We start from the raw sequence: 16,701 nt of genomic DNA on the forward strand, positions 1-16,701 counted from the left end.
CCATTTAAATGCATTTTGGAAATTGTTCCACATGGCCTTAAAGTGTGAATATTCACTGTATGCCAAATAAGTATACAATTATAAAAGATGATGCATCAGGTACAAAGTATCAGAACATCCCACAGATGCTCAATTGCTCAAAGAATTTGGTGGCAGTCAACACCTTGAACTCTGTCATGTTCCTCAAACCATTCCTGAACCATTTTTTGTAGTGTGTCAGGGAACATTATTCGGCTGAAGGAGACCACTGCCATTAGGGAATTTTGTTGCCATGAAGAGGTGTACATGGTCTGCAACAGTGTTGGGTAGGTGGTACGTGTCAAAGTATATTAACATCCACACAAAAGCCAAGACCCGAGGTTTCCCAGCAGAACATTGCCCAGAACATCACACTGCCTCTGCTAGCTTTTGCTCCCCAGTCGCATCAGTGAGCCTTGGGTGCCCTTGACCCTGTCACCAGTTCACCAGTTGTCCTTCCATGGGCCACTTTTGGTAGGTGCAAGACCTGCCGTTTTGGCAATGCTCAGACCCAGTTATCTAGACGTCACAGTTTGGCCCTTTTCAAAGTTGCTCAGATCCTTACACTTGCCCATTTTTCCCCAACCGTTCGCTTGGTGCCTGATATACCCCACCCCTTCACTGGTGCTGTTGTAACGAGATAATCAGTGTTCTTCACTTCACCTGTCAGTGGTTTTACTGTTGTAGCTGATCGGTGTATAGTTGCATTTAATGTTGTAGAATGAAAACACATTCCTGTTCTCATTTGTGTTAGCATGTTGTAACAGCTGTTCTTCCCTCACCTATTGTGTGGTGTGTTTGTTTATTTGTTTTTATTTATTTATTTTATTTAAAAAAACAAAACTTTTTTTTATATATATATATAAAACAAAGCAAAAACGCTGCTTTTCATGTTACCGATAGGGCCACAGAAATGTCCTCTGTGCTGATGTCTTGGCTGTATCTGAAAACTTATAGCTTTACCCCTGACTTTTACTGTGTTGAGACTGGAAATTCCTTTCAGAAATGCTCCATTAATGTCTCCTAACATAAACCCACTAGGACTAAGATGATTTATGCATTGTAGCACCAAACAAAGGTTTCAGTCACTTTTCTGTCTGTAAATTGTCCATCACTGTGTATGGGGCCATAGTCTTGTGTCCTTTATTCATCTCCGTAAACAGTCATCATATTAACCTGTTGGCTGGTGTTTATCAGACAGGAGCCTGTGGTTTCCTACTCTGAACGCTGTTCGAGCCATGTCGACTTCAGGAGGCCCCACTCCACCCTTCACCACCCTGTCAGTCACCCACCCAGCCAATCACATCACTCCTGTAGAGCTGCACCGACCAGAGAAACACAACACCATGAACAAGGCCTACTGGAGGTATGTTTTTCCATCAAATAAAGGACATAACTACTGGGTTTTCCAAAAGTCTCCATACATAAGGGACCATGTCTGCCAGTACCAGGTCGGTTGTGCCTTCGTCAGTGGACGTGCACTTCTCGGTTGGTCTGCAACACTTGCAGTCTTTTTGAATTTGTTAATAAGTTTGGAAACTGTGTTGTATGTTTGCTGTGTTTGCCATGTTTCCTGTTAGTCCATCGCAATCTTGCCACAGCTTCCTGATCCAGGCATGAGAATGATTTCAATACATTCTTCTCTTGTCAAAAGCGTTCTTAAAGGCTATCTGGGGGGGGGGGTGAAAGTATGAAAAAAAAATGTTTTTGGAAGACATTTAGGTAAAAAAAAAAGTGTTAATTTCCCCCATGTATAATTCTGCTTTGTTGCATTGGACGTCTTTGTTTTGTTATATAAGGTGTTGGCTTTATACTCCGTTATTGGCAACTTTGCATAATAACATGATTAGTGCTTTTTTCCCCTACAGTGAAATGATCGAATGCTTTAATCAGATTGCTGAAGACTCAGAGTGCCGTGTGTTCTCAGGTGCAGGGAAAATCTTCACTGCAGGTACAGCAGTATGTCTTTTTTTTCCCAGAATTGGAAATATGCTTTAATTTTTATGTGGGTTTGCAGTGCTTTTACTCTCACAGCTGTTCATTATTATAATAAGCAATGGCTCCATGTGCTATAACCACAACACTAAGTGAAGTTCATTTAACAAGCATCCTTATTCTTTCCTAGTGCAGAATGTATTAAACTTCAAGTTTAGTAGTTAATAGTCTTTCTAATTAGGGATGTGCCCGGTATTCGAATACACATTTAACCTTTTGAGGTGCCATTAGTTAAGTCAAGTGGGTTTTTATTGTCATTCCTCTATATAGCTTGTATACACTGGAACAAAGTGACATTCCTTCCGGACCATGATGCAACGCAGTTGTGTATTTGCACTCATTCATGTAGTCTTGCGTACTGTTCTGTGTGAGACGAGTGCAACACAATAAAAACACAAAACAGCAAATACACAGGACAGTAGATACACAGGACATGGACTATACACTGTAAGCTACTGTGTAATGTAGCAGCACATGTATTGCAGCAATACTGGCAGCAGAAATAGTTCTCTAGTATAAAGTGACTGATGCAGCTATGTAGTCTTACTGGGTTATTGCGGTGTGCAGTGGTATGAGTCTTACTGGGTGAGGTGTTTGACTAGCCCAGGTGAGCACTGTAATCTGACTGTCCCAGGGAAGAAACTGTTGCAGAGTCTGCTGGTGGTGGCACCGATGCTCCTGTACCTTCTGCCAAATGGCAGGAGGGTGAATAGTCTGAAAGGGGTCGTCCACAATACTGGTGGCCTTGTGATTGCACAGGTAGTTGAAGGAGGTGTGTGGTGGGTAGAGAGACCCGATGATCTTTCCAGCTGTCCTCACAATTCGCTGTAGAGTCTTGCGGTTGGAGGCGGTGCAGTTCCCGTACTACACCGTGAGACAGCTGGTCAGGACGCTCTCGATTGTCCCACTGTTGAAGGAGCATATTATTCGAATATTCAGGTGTCTGGGTATTGATTGTACCCTTTATTGGCATGAAGTCAATGAGAAAATCTGGTCAGGTCTAGCAGAACAGTTACCCCAGACATTGTGTAAGTTATAGGTGTTCATTATTTATCATGATGATTAATTGATTTTAGTGACAACATTTTTTATTGCACTTTCACATTTATTAAGTTCTCTCATGCCACAATATAACACACAAGTAGGCATGAGAACTTGAGCTGGTCAATTATGACAGAATTTAGGAACATAGTGTGAGTCATGACACATTAATTTACCTTCTGATAAACTAAATCTAATATTTTCAGTTCATTTTACAGACTGTATGCACAAAACAACCGTTAACCTGTTCCACCTTGTAAACAAATAAAATACACCTCAATGTTCAGTGTTTGAAGTCTGCTCCTCTTAAATATATTTAAAGCTGCACTATTAGACATTTCCACTGTCATGGTTCTGGGCTGGAGTCAGTTCTCGAACCGCTCTGTGTGTATTGTGTAGATATCTGAATAATCTCATATAGGATGTGATTGGGTGAGTTCATTTACCCGTCAGATGCAAAGCGCTTTAGTTTAATGGTGTTCATTACTTGATGCTCCGATCAGGATTTTTTACAGATGATACTGATCCAGATAGCAATCTTTTTTATTTAAACTTTAATCAGGAAGTCTATCATAAACAGTTAAATGTAATCTCTCTGCTCATGGTCACTGTTAACTGAATAAAATAATAGCAATGAGAAATACTGTTGGTTAATTGATAAATATACAGCATAAAATATTTATTTTAAAATATCTTGAACAATAAAGAGGCCTAATTAAGAGTAGACTAACACAAAAATGATCCATATTGGGAAAAAGGCTAATAGCTTTCTAAGGAAGTAGTGATCTAAGGTTAAGGTCAAATTGATATTAAATGCAACCCATAGTAATTAAACATTATTTCATTTCTCATTTTATTTATATTTTATGAAGGTATTATAATATCTATTTTTTTTATATATTAAATGATTTATTTATAACTAAGCACATTTTCTGTCTTTATATTTTAGTAGTTTTATTTTTGTTTCAGTTTTAGATCGGTTCCCCAGTACAGTGTCCATGTCTGCTGATAATATTGTGTTTTGGAGGGATAAATCAAAACATGGAAACTGGAGTTGACTTTTCTAGTGATATCTGGCAACCGTGAGTTTAAATGGAGTGAATTAGAGTTAGTGAAGGAGAGCTGCACTGTACTGTATGTTTACAGACTGAACAGTTGCTACTCTTGATTGTGATTGGTGAGGAATTAGTTAATAAAGAAGTCTGAATTAAACCCACCTTGTAACGTTATTATTAATTTACTCCGCCTGAAGCCGCTGTGTCTACACGAGCAGGTGAAAGTTCAGGTCATTTTGCGGGATCAATAAAAGATGGCGGTTGTGAGATTGGAGAGTTGAGAGAAGCAGATGATGTAGAGTCACTTCATCATAATGGCTTCTTTGCAGTATTTCCACACTTGTACAGTGGACTGAGGAGATGAAAAGCAGTGTGAAAGGAACTCTTGCGCGGTGTAGATGTATTTTGGACTTCCTGTAGTTTTAATTCCGATTGTATTATACAACTCCGAACAGGTCACTTGCACCGGTGTGAATAAATATTTATTCACAGTCGCACAAAGTACTTTTCAGTCACAGATGCGAGTGAAATGGTTGCACCATAGAGCCCCGAGTTTATCTGCAAAGTTTGTTTCCCACTCAGCGTGATTAGGTTTAATGTCCCCGACAACCTCTGAAGTGCTGTTTAGCATCGTGCTAATTTCATGATTTCCCCTCTCTCTGGAGCTCGAAGCGAAGCTAGCAACTCAAGGGTTAAAATGCTAATTCCATTTCGGGCTTTTGGCACTACAAAATGGTGTCATCCCTGCGCCACTCTATGGTGATTGGCTGTAGTGTAGGAGCCGCTTGATTTGATCTGCAGTGGAGTTTTCTGTGAGCGGAGGACGAAATTTAAATGTCAATATCGCAGTCTATCATCTGCATTTAATCGTGGGGAGTCAAAATCGTAATTGCGATTAATCAATATTCGATTAATTGTGCAGCCCTAATCTGCACTAAAGAAGTTTTGGGAGCAAGCAGTTCACATTTTCAACTATGAAGTCTGCAGGACAGACAAGTGCTACAGTGCATTTACAATAGCTCTCAGTATAGCTCCATTCAAATATTCAGTGACAATGGACACATCAGCCACCTTGGGTTTGCAGATTGAGCTCATTTTAAACCAGACACTAGAGAGAGACATTAGCTGAGAGACATGAGGTCATTTCCAGTAAGGGAACATAGTGAGTATCGATGCTCCCTGGTTTTTGTGGTGCTTTGTGGGATTTTTTAGGGAGCAAACGTTCCAGTGCACTGGAAGGATTTTGCAATTGAGACAACACTTAAAATGGCTGACTCCCTGGTCTCTTGAACCCATACCCTAAACTCAACAGGAAGTCAGCATTTTGATTTTTCTCTTAATTTTTTCCTCCGTTTTTTGCCATTTCCAGGCCTCGTACTTTAATGTACTCCTCCTGGAGCTTTCATCAGTTCGGCATCACATTCGTCAGTCTCATCTACAGGCATTGATGATGCTAAATTCCGAAGCTTTTGAATTTTTGCTCCTCGCCGTGGGCGTGGTGCTCTCACAAATTTAGAAGTGTCACCATGAAAAAGGAAGTTGTAATAACTCAAACATAGAATGTCCAATCTAGGGATGTCACGATACCAAAAATCTAGTAGTCGGTACTGATACCAGCAAAAATACACGATACTCGATACCACTTTGTGTATAAATAAATAATACTTTTAACTCCTTTATTTAAACACTTGAGCATTATAAAAAACAACAGTCACATAATATAAAAAAAGCAATTACAAAATAGATATATAATAAATATGTAGGCATAAAATGTTTTTTCTTTGAGATGTTCTGAAATGAGGTCTGGTTTCGGTGTATAGTTTGGGGATCTCTGTATACATGAAGTAATTTTTGCCTGGTACCTGGGGTTGAACCGCTGAAGCAGAGGGAGGGGAGCAATCACATTTTAGCCCAGAACCTTTAGCTTGCCTTTGCCAGGAGGTTCAGACTTGGCTTTCAACAAGATAAAGAGCCAAGCATACTTCCAAATGAACACCAAAATGCTTTAAGAAACTCAAAATCAGTGTTTTACAATGAGCTTAAAATGTCCTCCATGGTGGCATGGACCAGGACCCCTCGGTCTGCAGCATTACAGGAAGATTTCAGGTTAGACATTACGGGAAGAGTCTCGGTGCTGTTATTGTCTCTGGGGCAGACATCAGTTAACATTGTGACCCCTTCCCTGGAGAGAACAGCATTACAATGCTGAAAACAGTTTTTGTAAATAATAATTCACTACTTAAAGCATGTACCCGAGCTCCTGCTACGCAGTAACTAAAACTGTCTGCAACTCACGTGTTACTTCATTCTTTAGTTCCTTCTCTTAAGTGCAGAGCCTCTGTCAGATTGTGTGATTGATAAAGAAAAGCACATAAATGACAAAATACCAGTTTGAGTGCCTAGTGGTCTAATCAGGAAATGCTCTTTGGAAGCTCAATATATGCACTTATCCATTTGCATTTGATTTGGCTGTTAGTGCTGAGGATGTCCTTAAGGTGATGTGCTGCTTTTGGCAGATTTAGTAATTCTCTTTAGTCACATGACCACTAATGGTTTTTCTAAATTTTTATGTAGTTTATTTTGGATACAGGCAGAGGAAGCTCAGCGAAAGCTTAAGAGACAGAATGGAGAGGACCCAGGTAAGCTATTTCTTCAGTGATTGTAGTCATATCTGAAAATGATTGGTCAGTTGAATGCAGATTGCTGAAGTGTGAGTGTCTGTGTGTCGTAGCCCTGCCTCCATTCTGCCCACTGTTTGCCAGCTTGGGAAACATTCTGCAGTGTGACGTGCTGCTTGGCATGCTGGGAGCTGTGCTGCAGTGGGCTATGGAGCCCAGGGAGGACACTGGTCTGAGTCCATGCTGCAGAGGGTAAATGTTTGGATGTTTTGTTAAAATGACATGATAGTGTACTAAATTCAACAAAATTTCACTTGCTATGCTGTGTTCATGAGCATCACTTTTTAATGACTGAGTAGTGTTCACAATTCTGTATGTGTGTGTTGCTACAGGTGCTGCACTTGATAGGCATGGCTCTGATGGAGGAGCAGCAACAGCTAGAGAACATTGGGGATGACGATGAAGTTACTTTCAACTTCACCCTGAAAATCTCCCGTAAGTTTTGTACATCATCTCACACAATCTCAAAACCTCAAGCCTGTAGTTAGATCTGTGGTTCTTGTATCACAGGTCCCGGTGAAGCCCCCGGCAACACTCCAAGCATCCTGGCTCTGTTAGAGACCTTGCAGCGCGCGCCTCACTTGGAAGTGCACAAAGACATGATTCGCTGGATCCTTAAAGTAAAATTACATCTTGATTATGTTTGCAATTTGCCTTACTCTCTCTATGCGTGCACCTAATATGTCCACCAGGTGGCAGCCTAGCATGTTTTACAATTCGCTCACTGAAGGTAGGCGCAACATACAAAAGATGAGCGTTTTTACCATGAAGTTTAAAGCAGTGCTGCTTCATCAAGACCTGTTTGAAATCCAAGCAGTGCAACACCGCTCAAGGTGGCGTGGCTGGTAGGCAAAGCAGCACCTCTCACCACGGTGAAGCACAAATGCTTCACTGTCCCAAAGCGGTTTTGCTGCTGATCATCTGTAGGTGGCCCTAGGGGTGTTTTGATGTGGCTTATTGTGCGTGTTACTTAAAAGCTGTATGTCAACATGAATATTTAAATGACATGTAAGGATTGCTTACTACACAAACTGAACTTCCATGTACTGTGATGTGTGCATTTTATTTTCCATATAGTGAAAACTGTCAGGACACCTGCACCAGGCAGAACATGTACATATAAAGGCCATGGTGTAGGCCAAGGCTAATGATGTATTGCAGTATGTACTTTGAAGAGAAACAGGCAAATTAAATGTTAGTAAAATTGTAATGCATCTTCAGTATTTAATGGTATGGTGTGTGTGTATATACTTTTTAGTGCACAAATGTGTTCTATTGAACATATGCTTAGTTTTGCAAGACTTTGATTGTGTATGCATGTAGTTCTAACTGCACTGCTGTATCGTTTTCTTGTAAAAGTATTTTCCTAAATTATGTGTCTTTTTCTACACAGATGGTGGTTAGCATTAAAACGATGCGCGAGTGCACAGCTGCTGCACCTCCCTGTGAAGGAACTGGGCACTGTCACAAGGAGGTCAGACTTTGAGCAACTTTCTATTCCACTGACATATTAACCATTACCCTTTAAAGTGTTGAAGAGCTTAAATCTACGTGTGTGTGTGTGTGTGTGTGTGTGTGTGTGTGTGTGTGTGTGTGTGTGTGTGTGTGTGTGTGTGTGTGTGTGTGTGTGTGTGTGTGTGTGTGTGTGTGTGTGTGTGTGTGTGTGTGTGTGTGTGTGTGTTGCAGACTGTGTGGGACAAAGACAAAGCAGAGAGAAAAAGGAAAGCTGAACTGTGCTGGAAAAAGACCATGGCTCAAACATTACAGAGCCAGAGTCATTTTATCAATAAGTACATAGATCTGCTCACGCAGGATTCAGAGGATCTGGACGTCTCAGCCTCTACATCAGCAGGGCATGGGTACCTAAGCATGCTCGTAGTGACGCAGTGTTCTTTATAAGTCAACTTGTATTATATTCTCAATATCCAGTCAGTACATTTATGTCAGTAAATCCATGCATCAACACTTCCTTGACTTTGCTGAGCAGTTGTCTGTTCTTTGTCCTAAAAGTTCTTGCATTTAATGGTGGTCTTCACATAACATAAGTAAATTCCCATCCTTAAACTCTTTATCTTGCATATTCATTTGGAGCATTTTCTGTTAGGGTAAATGAGTAGAGAGGATCCTAGGCCATTTTTAGCAATTTCCTGGTGATTAAAAAAAGATGAACCCATTTATTCAACATTGATTATTTTAACAAATTCAGAAGTACCTTAACATAAAATTAAGGTTATAGTGTACTTGTAACCATCCGTCTCTGCTTGGTACAGCCCCAGTTCATGTGACGGTGCTCTGGTGTGTGTGGGACCTCGTCGTTGGCGTGCCAGAGGAGGAGAGAGGAGGCAGATGGAGATGTGTATCCTGTGTCACGAAGCGCAGGAGATCCTACCTGATGGCGCCGTCATGGTGCTCGCTGCCTTTGTCCAACGCTCTACGGTCATGTCCGAGAACCACAAAAGACCCCCTCACAATCCAGGTAAGGTTATGGTTTACAGTGTGCAAGTCAAGTAATTGGATAGGTTTGAGTAGCCAGTGTGCTTATTTCTGGAGGATACATGTGTGTTCCAGAGAGCTATGATCCCCTCTTCATGCACCCTGACCTGTCCTTTGGTACCCATACCGGCAGCTGTGGCCACATCATGCACTCTCACTGCTGGCATAGGTGAGGAATTGGGTAGAATGTTACTTCTAGACAGCCTTCTACTTAATCCCAAATAAAAAGTTTTGCTGCTTTCAAATGTTTGTGGATATAGGCAATAGAATCAGCAGCTAACAGTAAATAGTTTGTCTAGAAAATAATATGACCTCTGTATGAGCAATCACAATAAATTAGCTAATATTAATCAATCAGTCTGGATGTTTTGTGACCGAAAAGTCAAAAATCTAATCTGTGATGTACAGGAAAGTCTTCATGGATGTGTGGTGATCGATAAGATGTAGATCCAAATTGGATGTGTTTGGCTTAAATATGCGATCTGCAGATATATATATATATATATATATATATTTGTCCCAATACAGTGAGCTGATCATCGACACAAAGCATGAAACAAAGCTTGCTATGTGCTCTTGACTATTTTTCACTGTCTTAGATCAAGCCAGTGTTACTTTCGTAGTCTGTAAACTTATTGCGCCTCATGGGGAAGCAAAGAACGTTAACCTGATCTGACCTTAGGAGTAAGTGCAGTTCAGTTCAATTTTATTTGTATAGCGCTTTTTACAATAGACATTGTCTCAAAGCAGCTTTACAGAAATATCAACACGGTATACAGATATTAAAGGTGTGAATTCATCCCAACTGAGCAAGACACTGAGTGGCGACGGTGGCGAGGAAAAACTCCCTAAGATGTTTTAAGAGGAAGAAACCTTGAGAGGAAACCGACTCAGAAGGGAACCCATCCTCATCTGGGTCACAACATATAGTGTGAAAAAGTTCATTATGGATTTATATGAAGTCTGTATGGCGTTAGGAGCAGCCGTAGAGTATCAAAAGCTAAAGAAATCAGGTGATTGAACTTGTTATATATACATCAGAATATATCCACTGGACATTATTAAAGTATAATGAGGTGGGGGTCAGAGTGCAGGCTGCTGTGTTAATGCAGGTCTTTGAATATCAATGATGCAAACAGGGAGGAGAAATGTAACAGGTATTTACATACCAGTCAGTATGTGTGTGTGTGTGTGTGTGTGTGTGTGTGTGTGTGTGTGTGTGTGTGTGTGTGTGTGTGTGTGTATATGTGTGTATATGTGTGTATATGTGTGTGTCTCTGCACCACTTAACTCCTGTCTCCCATTTTTACTGCATTTGTAAAACTGGAGACACTGCAGGGGGAAACCACTCAAACCCTGTAGTGTGTGAATCTCCCAGAGCTTACACATTCAAACTGAAACTACACAAGCACTACAAACGTGTGTGTGGGTGTGTTTGTATTTGTGTAACAAATAAAGTAGCAGTAAACCATTTTTGTTTTGATCTTGATGTATGTTTTGGATCACTGTCCTGCTGGAAGATCCAACCACGGCACATTTGAAGCTTTCTGTCAGAGGCAGTCAGGTTTTCATTTAATATCTGTTGATTTTTGATAGTTCATGATGCCATGTATCCTTTCTCTGTACCGTCACTTTGGGGTGGTAGTTACATCCATCGACTTGGATAAGCAAGTTACAAGCCATCGATAAGGGAAACCAGAGATCAAGATACATCTCAGGTTTTATTTATCTATTTTCATTTATTTATTTTAAGAACTCACTTTTTACATTCCTTCTAATAAGTCGCCTAAATGCATTCTTAAGTTCATTCTGCTTAAGGCACTCCACAAAAGCTTAGTGGAGTAGTACTCCAGCTACCCAGGAGTAGTTGATTAAAAACAGTCGAGAGTATTTGTTTATAAAACTAGTTGTTGAAGCCCTAAAAAGAGCAGTGTTCCTGTGGACCTCAGGGGAAGCAGTAAGGAGCTCTGTTCATTTGAGAACTTTAAGAAAAGTAACCTGGGTGAAGCTCTTCATGAATCTGGGAGATGTTGAGTATGTGCAAAAAATTTAAATATAACATTTAAAAAGTTTAAGATTTCACAGCATATTTGTGTGCATGTTATTTCAGTATTAATGTTCTTATTATTATTTTAAAACTTTTTTTAAAAAAAAACAAAAAAACACATGTGCCAGGGTGTACAAACGTTTTTTTTTTTTTTCCTGGTTGCGTATTTAAAATTCTTACTTGAACCGGTACATCTATACGATATATTTTCGTCATGTGTGTGCTTGTGTGTGTATTTGCACATGTATGTGCACCCATTTCGGTACTTCTCTAAGCAGGAGCTGAAGGAGCTTTTCACACTGGAGGACACGTATTCATCCTCCACTCGGCTGCAGCTGCAGTCGCTCCACTCGTCTGCGTGCCGCTCCGACCCTGAGCTGCAGTGCCACATCTCCTCTCTGAAGGGCATGAATGTGTTTGGCGTGTCCCGTCATGACCTGCTGTTCTCTAATGAGGATACTCTGCAGGACGAGGACAAATATGGTCACAATTTGGCCCATATCTGTTCAGCGGTGCTATATCTAGGCCATATGTGACGGATAATACCCACATGTGGCCCAAACGTACTTGCTATTTGGGATGTCTGGTTGGAGTGTGAAAATTTTAGATGCTGGATTGACAGTTATATTATTAAATAACAATATGAACAGCAAGATTATTAATTGGAGTAGCATAAGTAATGAAAATAGCAAATGTTAATATTCATAAATACAGTTAATGGGATTTAGTGTTAATAGTGTAAGAGTAAGTGTAAATATGAATCTGAAACAGATGTGGCTGTTCATCTCAGTGCTTTAATTGAAGAAAAAGTCAAAAAAAGTTTAGCCATGTTGCATAACGTACATAAAGGGCAAGCAGGCGGAGCTTGTGTCCCCAAACATGATCAGTGCTTGCTTTGATGTACAAAACTCCTCATATGGCATAGAGCATGCACCATACAGCATTCCTCAAATCTAGGCCTAATTCTAAACCACTTTAGCTGGAAGACCCACCCACACACTGTGTGTGTCAGTGACTGTGTCTGTATGGTTGGATGATGAGCAGGTGTGTGTGTGTGTGTGTCAGTGCCTCGAGTGTCTGTACAGTAAGCTGATGAGCAGTTGTATCTCACTGTCTCCAGTGTTAATGTCAATGGCCTTCAGAAAAAAGTCCAGTGCTTCCTGTTTCCTCCCTTCAGACAAACACTGTTTCCCAGAATGCACCAGTGAATCAAACGATTCCTCTTGATGTTTGACATCATTTGGACTCTGCACTTCAGTGGCTGCACACTGATGCACAACTTCACTAGAGGCCAGTTGAACGTCAGTGAAGCTCTTTACCATCACCTTCCTCTTCCTACTCGCACTCAACCATGTGTTCACTAGGCTCTGGCTCGTCCTCTGGCTCCTCCCACTCCTCTAATTGTTCCTCTTTCGTCTCTTGTTCCTCCTCTTCCTCCTCCATATCCTGCAGCTGTGACTGTACTCATGAGCGTCGTGATGCGATTGATGTGTTCATGCTGCATCTGCGGTTGGTGCCATTATTCAGCATGGATTCGGGTGTGGAAGATCTGAGGCCCATGAAGCTGCGAGCTAATGGATTGCTAGCCAAAACAGGTTTCTCCACCTCTTCTTCTTCTTCATGCCCCTCTTCCTCACCATCATAGATGACTCGCAGTTTTTTTTTCTTGGTGGGGCAGAACAAGGACTCGTCTGCTGCAGTGAAATATACTGATTTCTGCCTACCACTATCATTGTTGGGTGTGGGGTCAGATTCATCTATAGCTCCAATGGCAGAGGTTTAGATGCATCAGCATCAAACTCGATACAGGCTTTTGAATCAAAGTCCACGTCTGATAATGCTTTTGGTAAGTTTGACTCAATTCCCAACAGAACTACAGATGAATCTGATTGCTTGAAAGGAGAAATGTGCAAGGTCTGATTTGAGTGAGTGTCTATGATCAGATTTCTCCTCTATGATTAAACGCTCCTCATCATTTATGCTCTTAAACACTTGTCCAAAATCACTGTCCTGTCACCTGTGTAGATAAATCCATCACATGCTCATCCTTCACCTCCATCCTTCCATCCATGCTCATCATCTCCAGCTCGTCCGATCCTGATTGGGTGAGATCCACCACGGCAGGTGGGCTGAGGTTATGGCAGGGTGGCGTGGTTTTGACATCATCCATCGTCGTGTGTTGGTCTGGGCCCTGTTGCCTTGACAGCGGGAGCCAACTGGGTCCTGAGTTCTGATTAACGCTGTCCATCATGAGGCTGTGCAGCTGTGACTCGGCCTGGACCAGGTCCTGCGCTTTCTGCACACGCTGGTCAATGTAAATAGAACACATACAAATACAACAGCACGGCACACTCTTGACTTCAAAAAAGAAATTGCAAGCATTCTAGCAAAAACTTTCAAAAACAGTTCCTCTACTGATAACTGCCCTCCTGCTTTCTGGACTTTTCTTACTCAGCAAGAGAAAGAAAAGAGAAACTTCAGCTCCGGTACAACCGACCTTTTACTACGCATAGAACATCTCTATTTGAGGAACAGTAAGAAAACATATAGTTAAAAGTAAAAATACTAAAGTGTACCGTACCCCTAAAGCTGATTGTTTGGTGGGGAGGTGTGTCTGATTGCTTATTCGGAAACAATCTGATGAGACGCTGTGACATTTATTTCTTCTGGTTTAGTCAAATTCAGATTAATGTTGTTTACAACACGGACAGCAGAAAATCCAGGTGGAGGAGTTTCAGTTTCTGACACTGTGGTCTGAATATCTATAGAACGAGGAACTGAACTCTCCATACCTCCTGAACCACACCCTGATCACAAGCACTTGGTGCTAATGGGCTAGGGGTTAGGCTTTTGGAGTTAAGGGGTTAGGGGTAGAGAAGATGAGTTAGGCTGTAGGAAATTACCTCTGTTACAGTGTTGGTGAACTTGAAATGTGTAGTTTGTGGAATATCAGTAAGACTGTAATTCCCAGAATGCACTGCATGAGATGAGAGTGAAGAGGGTGCAGGATTCTCTGCAGTGCCAGTGTACACCTCAGAGCTCTGGACTCGAAACATTACATACTGAAACCCTGCAAGACAGAATTGTGTCCATAGCACATTATCAGTCTTACCCTGTGTGTGTCTGTCTGTCTGTCTGTCTGTGTGGTCACTTCTTCCATAAGGCATGTGTTGAGCCATGGCTTATGGATCACAGGACCTGCCCGATGTATGTGTGACATCCTCAAATCCCTCAGAGTAGAGGTGAGGTGTGTGCGTAAATGGATTCATGAGAGTTTCTCATCTCTCTAGAGACGGATGTTGAGGAGCAGCACATGTAGACGGTCACTTCTGATTTGCATTCGTTTCCCAGCAGCACTGAGTACTTTCACACACACTGTGACTCAGTCTCCAGCATACACCCCAACTCCGAGTCTCTCACACAGCGATCAATCTCTATGAATCTCTGCATGCAACAGAGCAGCTGGGTCCTGCTGACCACACACATGAAGGTGAGAAGTGCGCGTACACACACACACACACACACACACACACACACACACTGTATTTCAGCCTGCCTTGCTTAATTCCAGAAGCTGCTGCTAATAAGCTAGTTTTTTCACTGTGTGTGTGTGTGTGTGTGTGTGTGGAGGAGGGGGGTTTGTATTATTTTGGAAGCACACACCTGTATTTGGACTAAACATACTAGCATGACCACAAAAAGATTCAAGATCATGGCTCTACTGACGAGAGGCCATCAGGTTTGAGAGAACGCTGATATTCTTGTCCTGGGTTCAATGGAAACATGGTGTCAGAATGTGCGCTGGTCTGTCAATACAGTTCCCTCTGAAAGGTTTGGGATTTATAATCCAGCAAGCCCAGGATTTATTTTTATTATACACTGAAGACATTTGGCTTTGCGATATGTTGGTGATTTTAAGGACATTCCAAACATGTTCCAATATTTTTGATCATTTGAAAAATGGGTAGGTTTAAACACAAGGTGCCATATTTTAAGTTGTTTGACCAGAATTTAATTTCCTAATATTTACAACTAAATTTGTTAATCAACTCCTATTCATCGTTTGATCTCAAGCCCAAATGTTTCCAGTATATAGCAAACCAAAAATAATTGCCCTTGCTGTTCTAATACTTTTCTCCATCTAATGGGAATAGCTCAGCAGCGGTGTTCTTCACAGTGGCTGACAGTTTTTGGTCTTGGTCTTGTCACTGAGTTGACCTGTGGAGATCCAGGGCAGGTTTCATGGTGATTTTCTCTGGCAGGTGGGGCATCTTCAAGTTACTTGGTTACAGTTATATTTCTATAGCACTTTTCTAGACACTCAAAGTGCTTTACACTGGGAGGAGACCACTAGTGTGTATCTTCCACCTGGATGATGGGACAGCAGTCATAGTGTTCCAGAACTCCCACCACAAACAAGCTATTAGTGGAGAGGAGAGAGTGATGTAGCCAATTCAGAGATGGGGATTATTAGGGGGTGATTGAGAAGGTCAATGAGGGAATTTGGGCAGGACACTGCGGTTATACCCATACTCTTTTTTTAATTTATTTTTTATTTATTTATGTTTTATATTTTTAATGACCACAGAGAGTCAGGACCTCAGTTTAATGTCTCATCCAAAAGACAGTGCTGTTTATACAGTAGTGTCCCCGTCACTATTTTGGGGCATTAGACCCCACACAGACCACAGGGTGAGCCCCCCCTGCTGGTCTCACTAATACCACTTCCATCAGCAAGCTTAGTTTTCCCCAGGAGGTCTCCCAGTACTGCCCAGGCTCAACCCTGCTTATCTTCAGTGGGACGCCAGGCAAGAGCTGTAGGGAAAGATGGCTCTGGTCATGTTTTTCTGCATTCAGTGATGGACTGGGAAACTGTTGTTTTCTTGTAGCTGCCCTAACTGTTTAGGAGGGTGTGCTCCTCAGTGCAGAGGTACGCTTCCATACGGAGGCTCTATTCAGTGACTGTATCCTGTGCTGTGATTGGCTTGCAGGTTTGGAGGCAGTGTGTTTGAAGTGCCACTGCACTACGATAAGCCCGCCTTTGAGAGTGAAACTCGCAGCTAGGAGACCAGCAAAACACACTGTGACTGTAAACACACACACACAACATGCGCACATGTTCACATACACTATACATACATTTACAGTCACAGGTTTGGATTTAAAAATGCATTTTATTTAATTTCTGTGTGTGAGTTATTTAATGACCTCATGCTGTGGTTAATGGGAGGAAAATCTCTTCTCTTTATCTCTGGGGTGTGTGTACTGGAGAAACACACAGTTCACTAGCTCCCTCTGCTGGACATGTGTTGCATTACCTCTCTCTTTCTCACACATACAGTCCGTATATACTGAATTTGCCATGTGACAGGTG

General features: G+C 41.6%; 1 protein-coding gene across 3 annotated transcripts; it reads left to right on the forward strand.

The window, feature by feature from the left end:
• The first annotated feature begins 7,088 nt into the window (after window positions 1-7,088).
• Window positions 7,089-14,833, forward strand: LOC128634187 (E3 ubiquitin-protein ligase UBR2-like). 3 transcript variants are annotated; one of them, XM_053684449.1, is made up of 7 exons: window positions 7,089-7,222; window positions 7,298-7,407; window positions 8,181-8,261; window positions 8,474-9,263; window positions 9,356-9,449; window positions 14,491-14,569; window positions 14,682-14,833. In XM_053684449.1, the coding sequence occupies exons 4-7, from the start codon at window positions 9,134-9,136 to the stop codon at window positions 14,685-14,687; spliced, it is 309 nt and encodes a 102-aa protein (XP_053540424.1). In that variant the 5' UTR covers window positions 7,089-7,222; window positions 7,298-7,407; window positions 8,181-8,261; window positions 8,474-9,133; the 3' UTR covers window positions 14,688-14,833. The 3 variants fall into 3 exon arrangements, with proteins under 3 accessions (XP_053540424.1, XP_053540422.1, XP_053540423.1); XM_053684447.1 differs by having other exon boundaries at window positions 7,090-7,222; window positions 14,491-14,833; XM_053684448.1 differs by lacking the exon at window positions 14,491-14,569 and having other exon boundaries at window positions 7,090-7,222.
• Window positions 14,834-16,701: the final 1,868 nt, after the last annotated feature.

The sequence above is a fragment of the Ictalurus punctatus genome, chromosome 12 (assembly GCF_001660625.3).
Source record: "Ictalurus punctatus breed USDA103 chromosome 12, Coco_2.0, whole genome shotgun sequence".
NCBI classification, from domain to species: domain Eukaryota; kingdom Metazoa; phylum Chordata; class Actinopteri; order Siluriformes; family Ictaluridae; genus Ictalurus; species Ictalurus punctatus.

Excerpts from the sequence above, each read along its gene's own strand:
- LOC128634187 (XM_053684447.1), top strand. The coding sequence starts at position 7,102 with ATGTGTGTGTTGCTACAGGTGCTGCACTTGATAGGCATGGCTCTGATG. Across the intron at positions 7,223-7,297 it reads CTTCACCCTGAAAATCTCCC|GTCCCGGTGAAGCCCCCGGC; the intron begins GTAAGTTTTGTA and ends CTTGTATCACAG. Across the intron at positions 7,408-8,180 it reads TGATTCGCTGGATCCTTAAA|ATGGTGGTTAGCATTAAAAC; the intron begins GTAAAATTACAT and ends TTTTCTACACAG.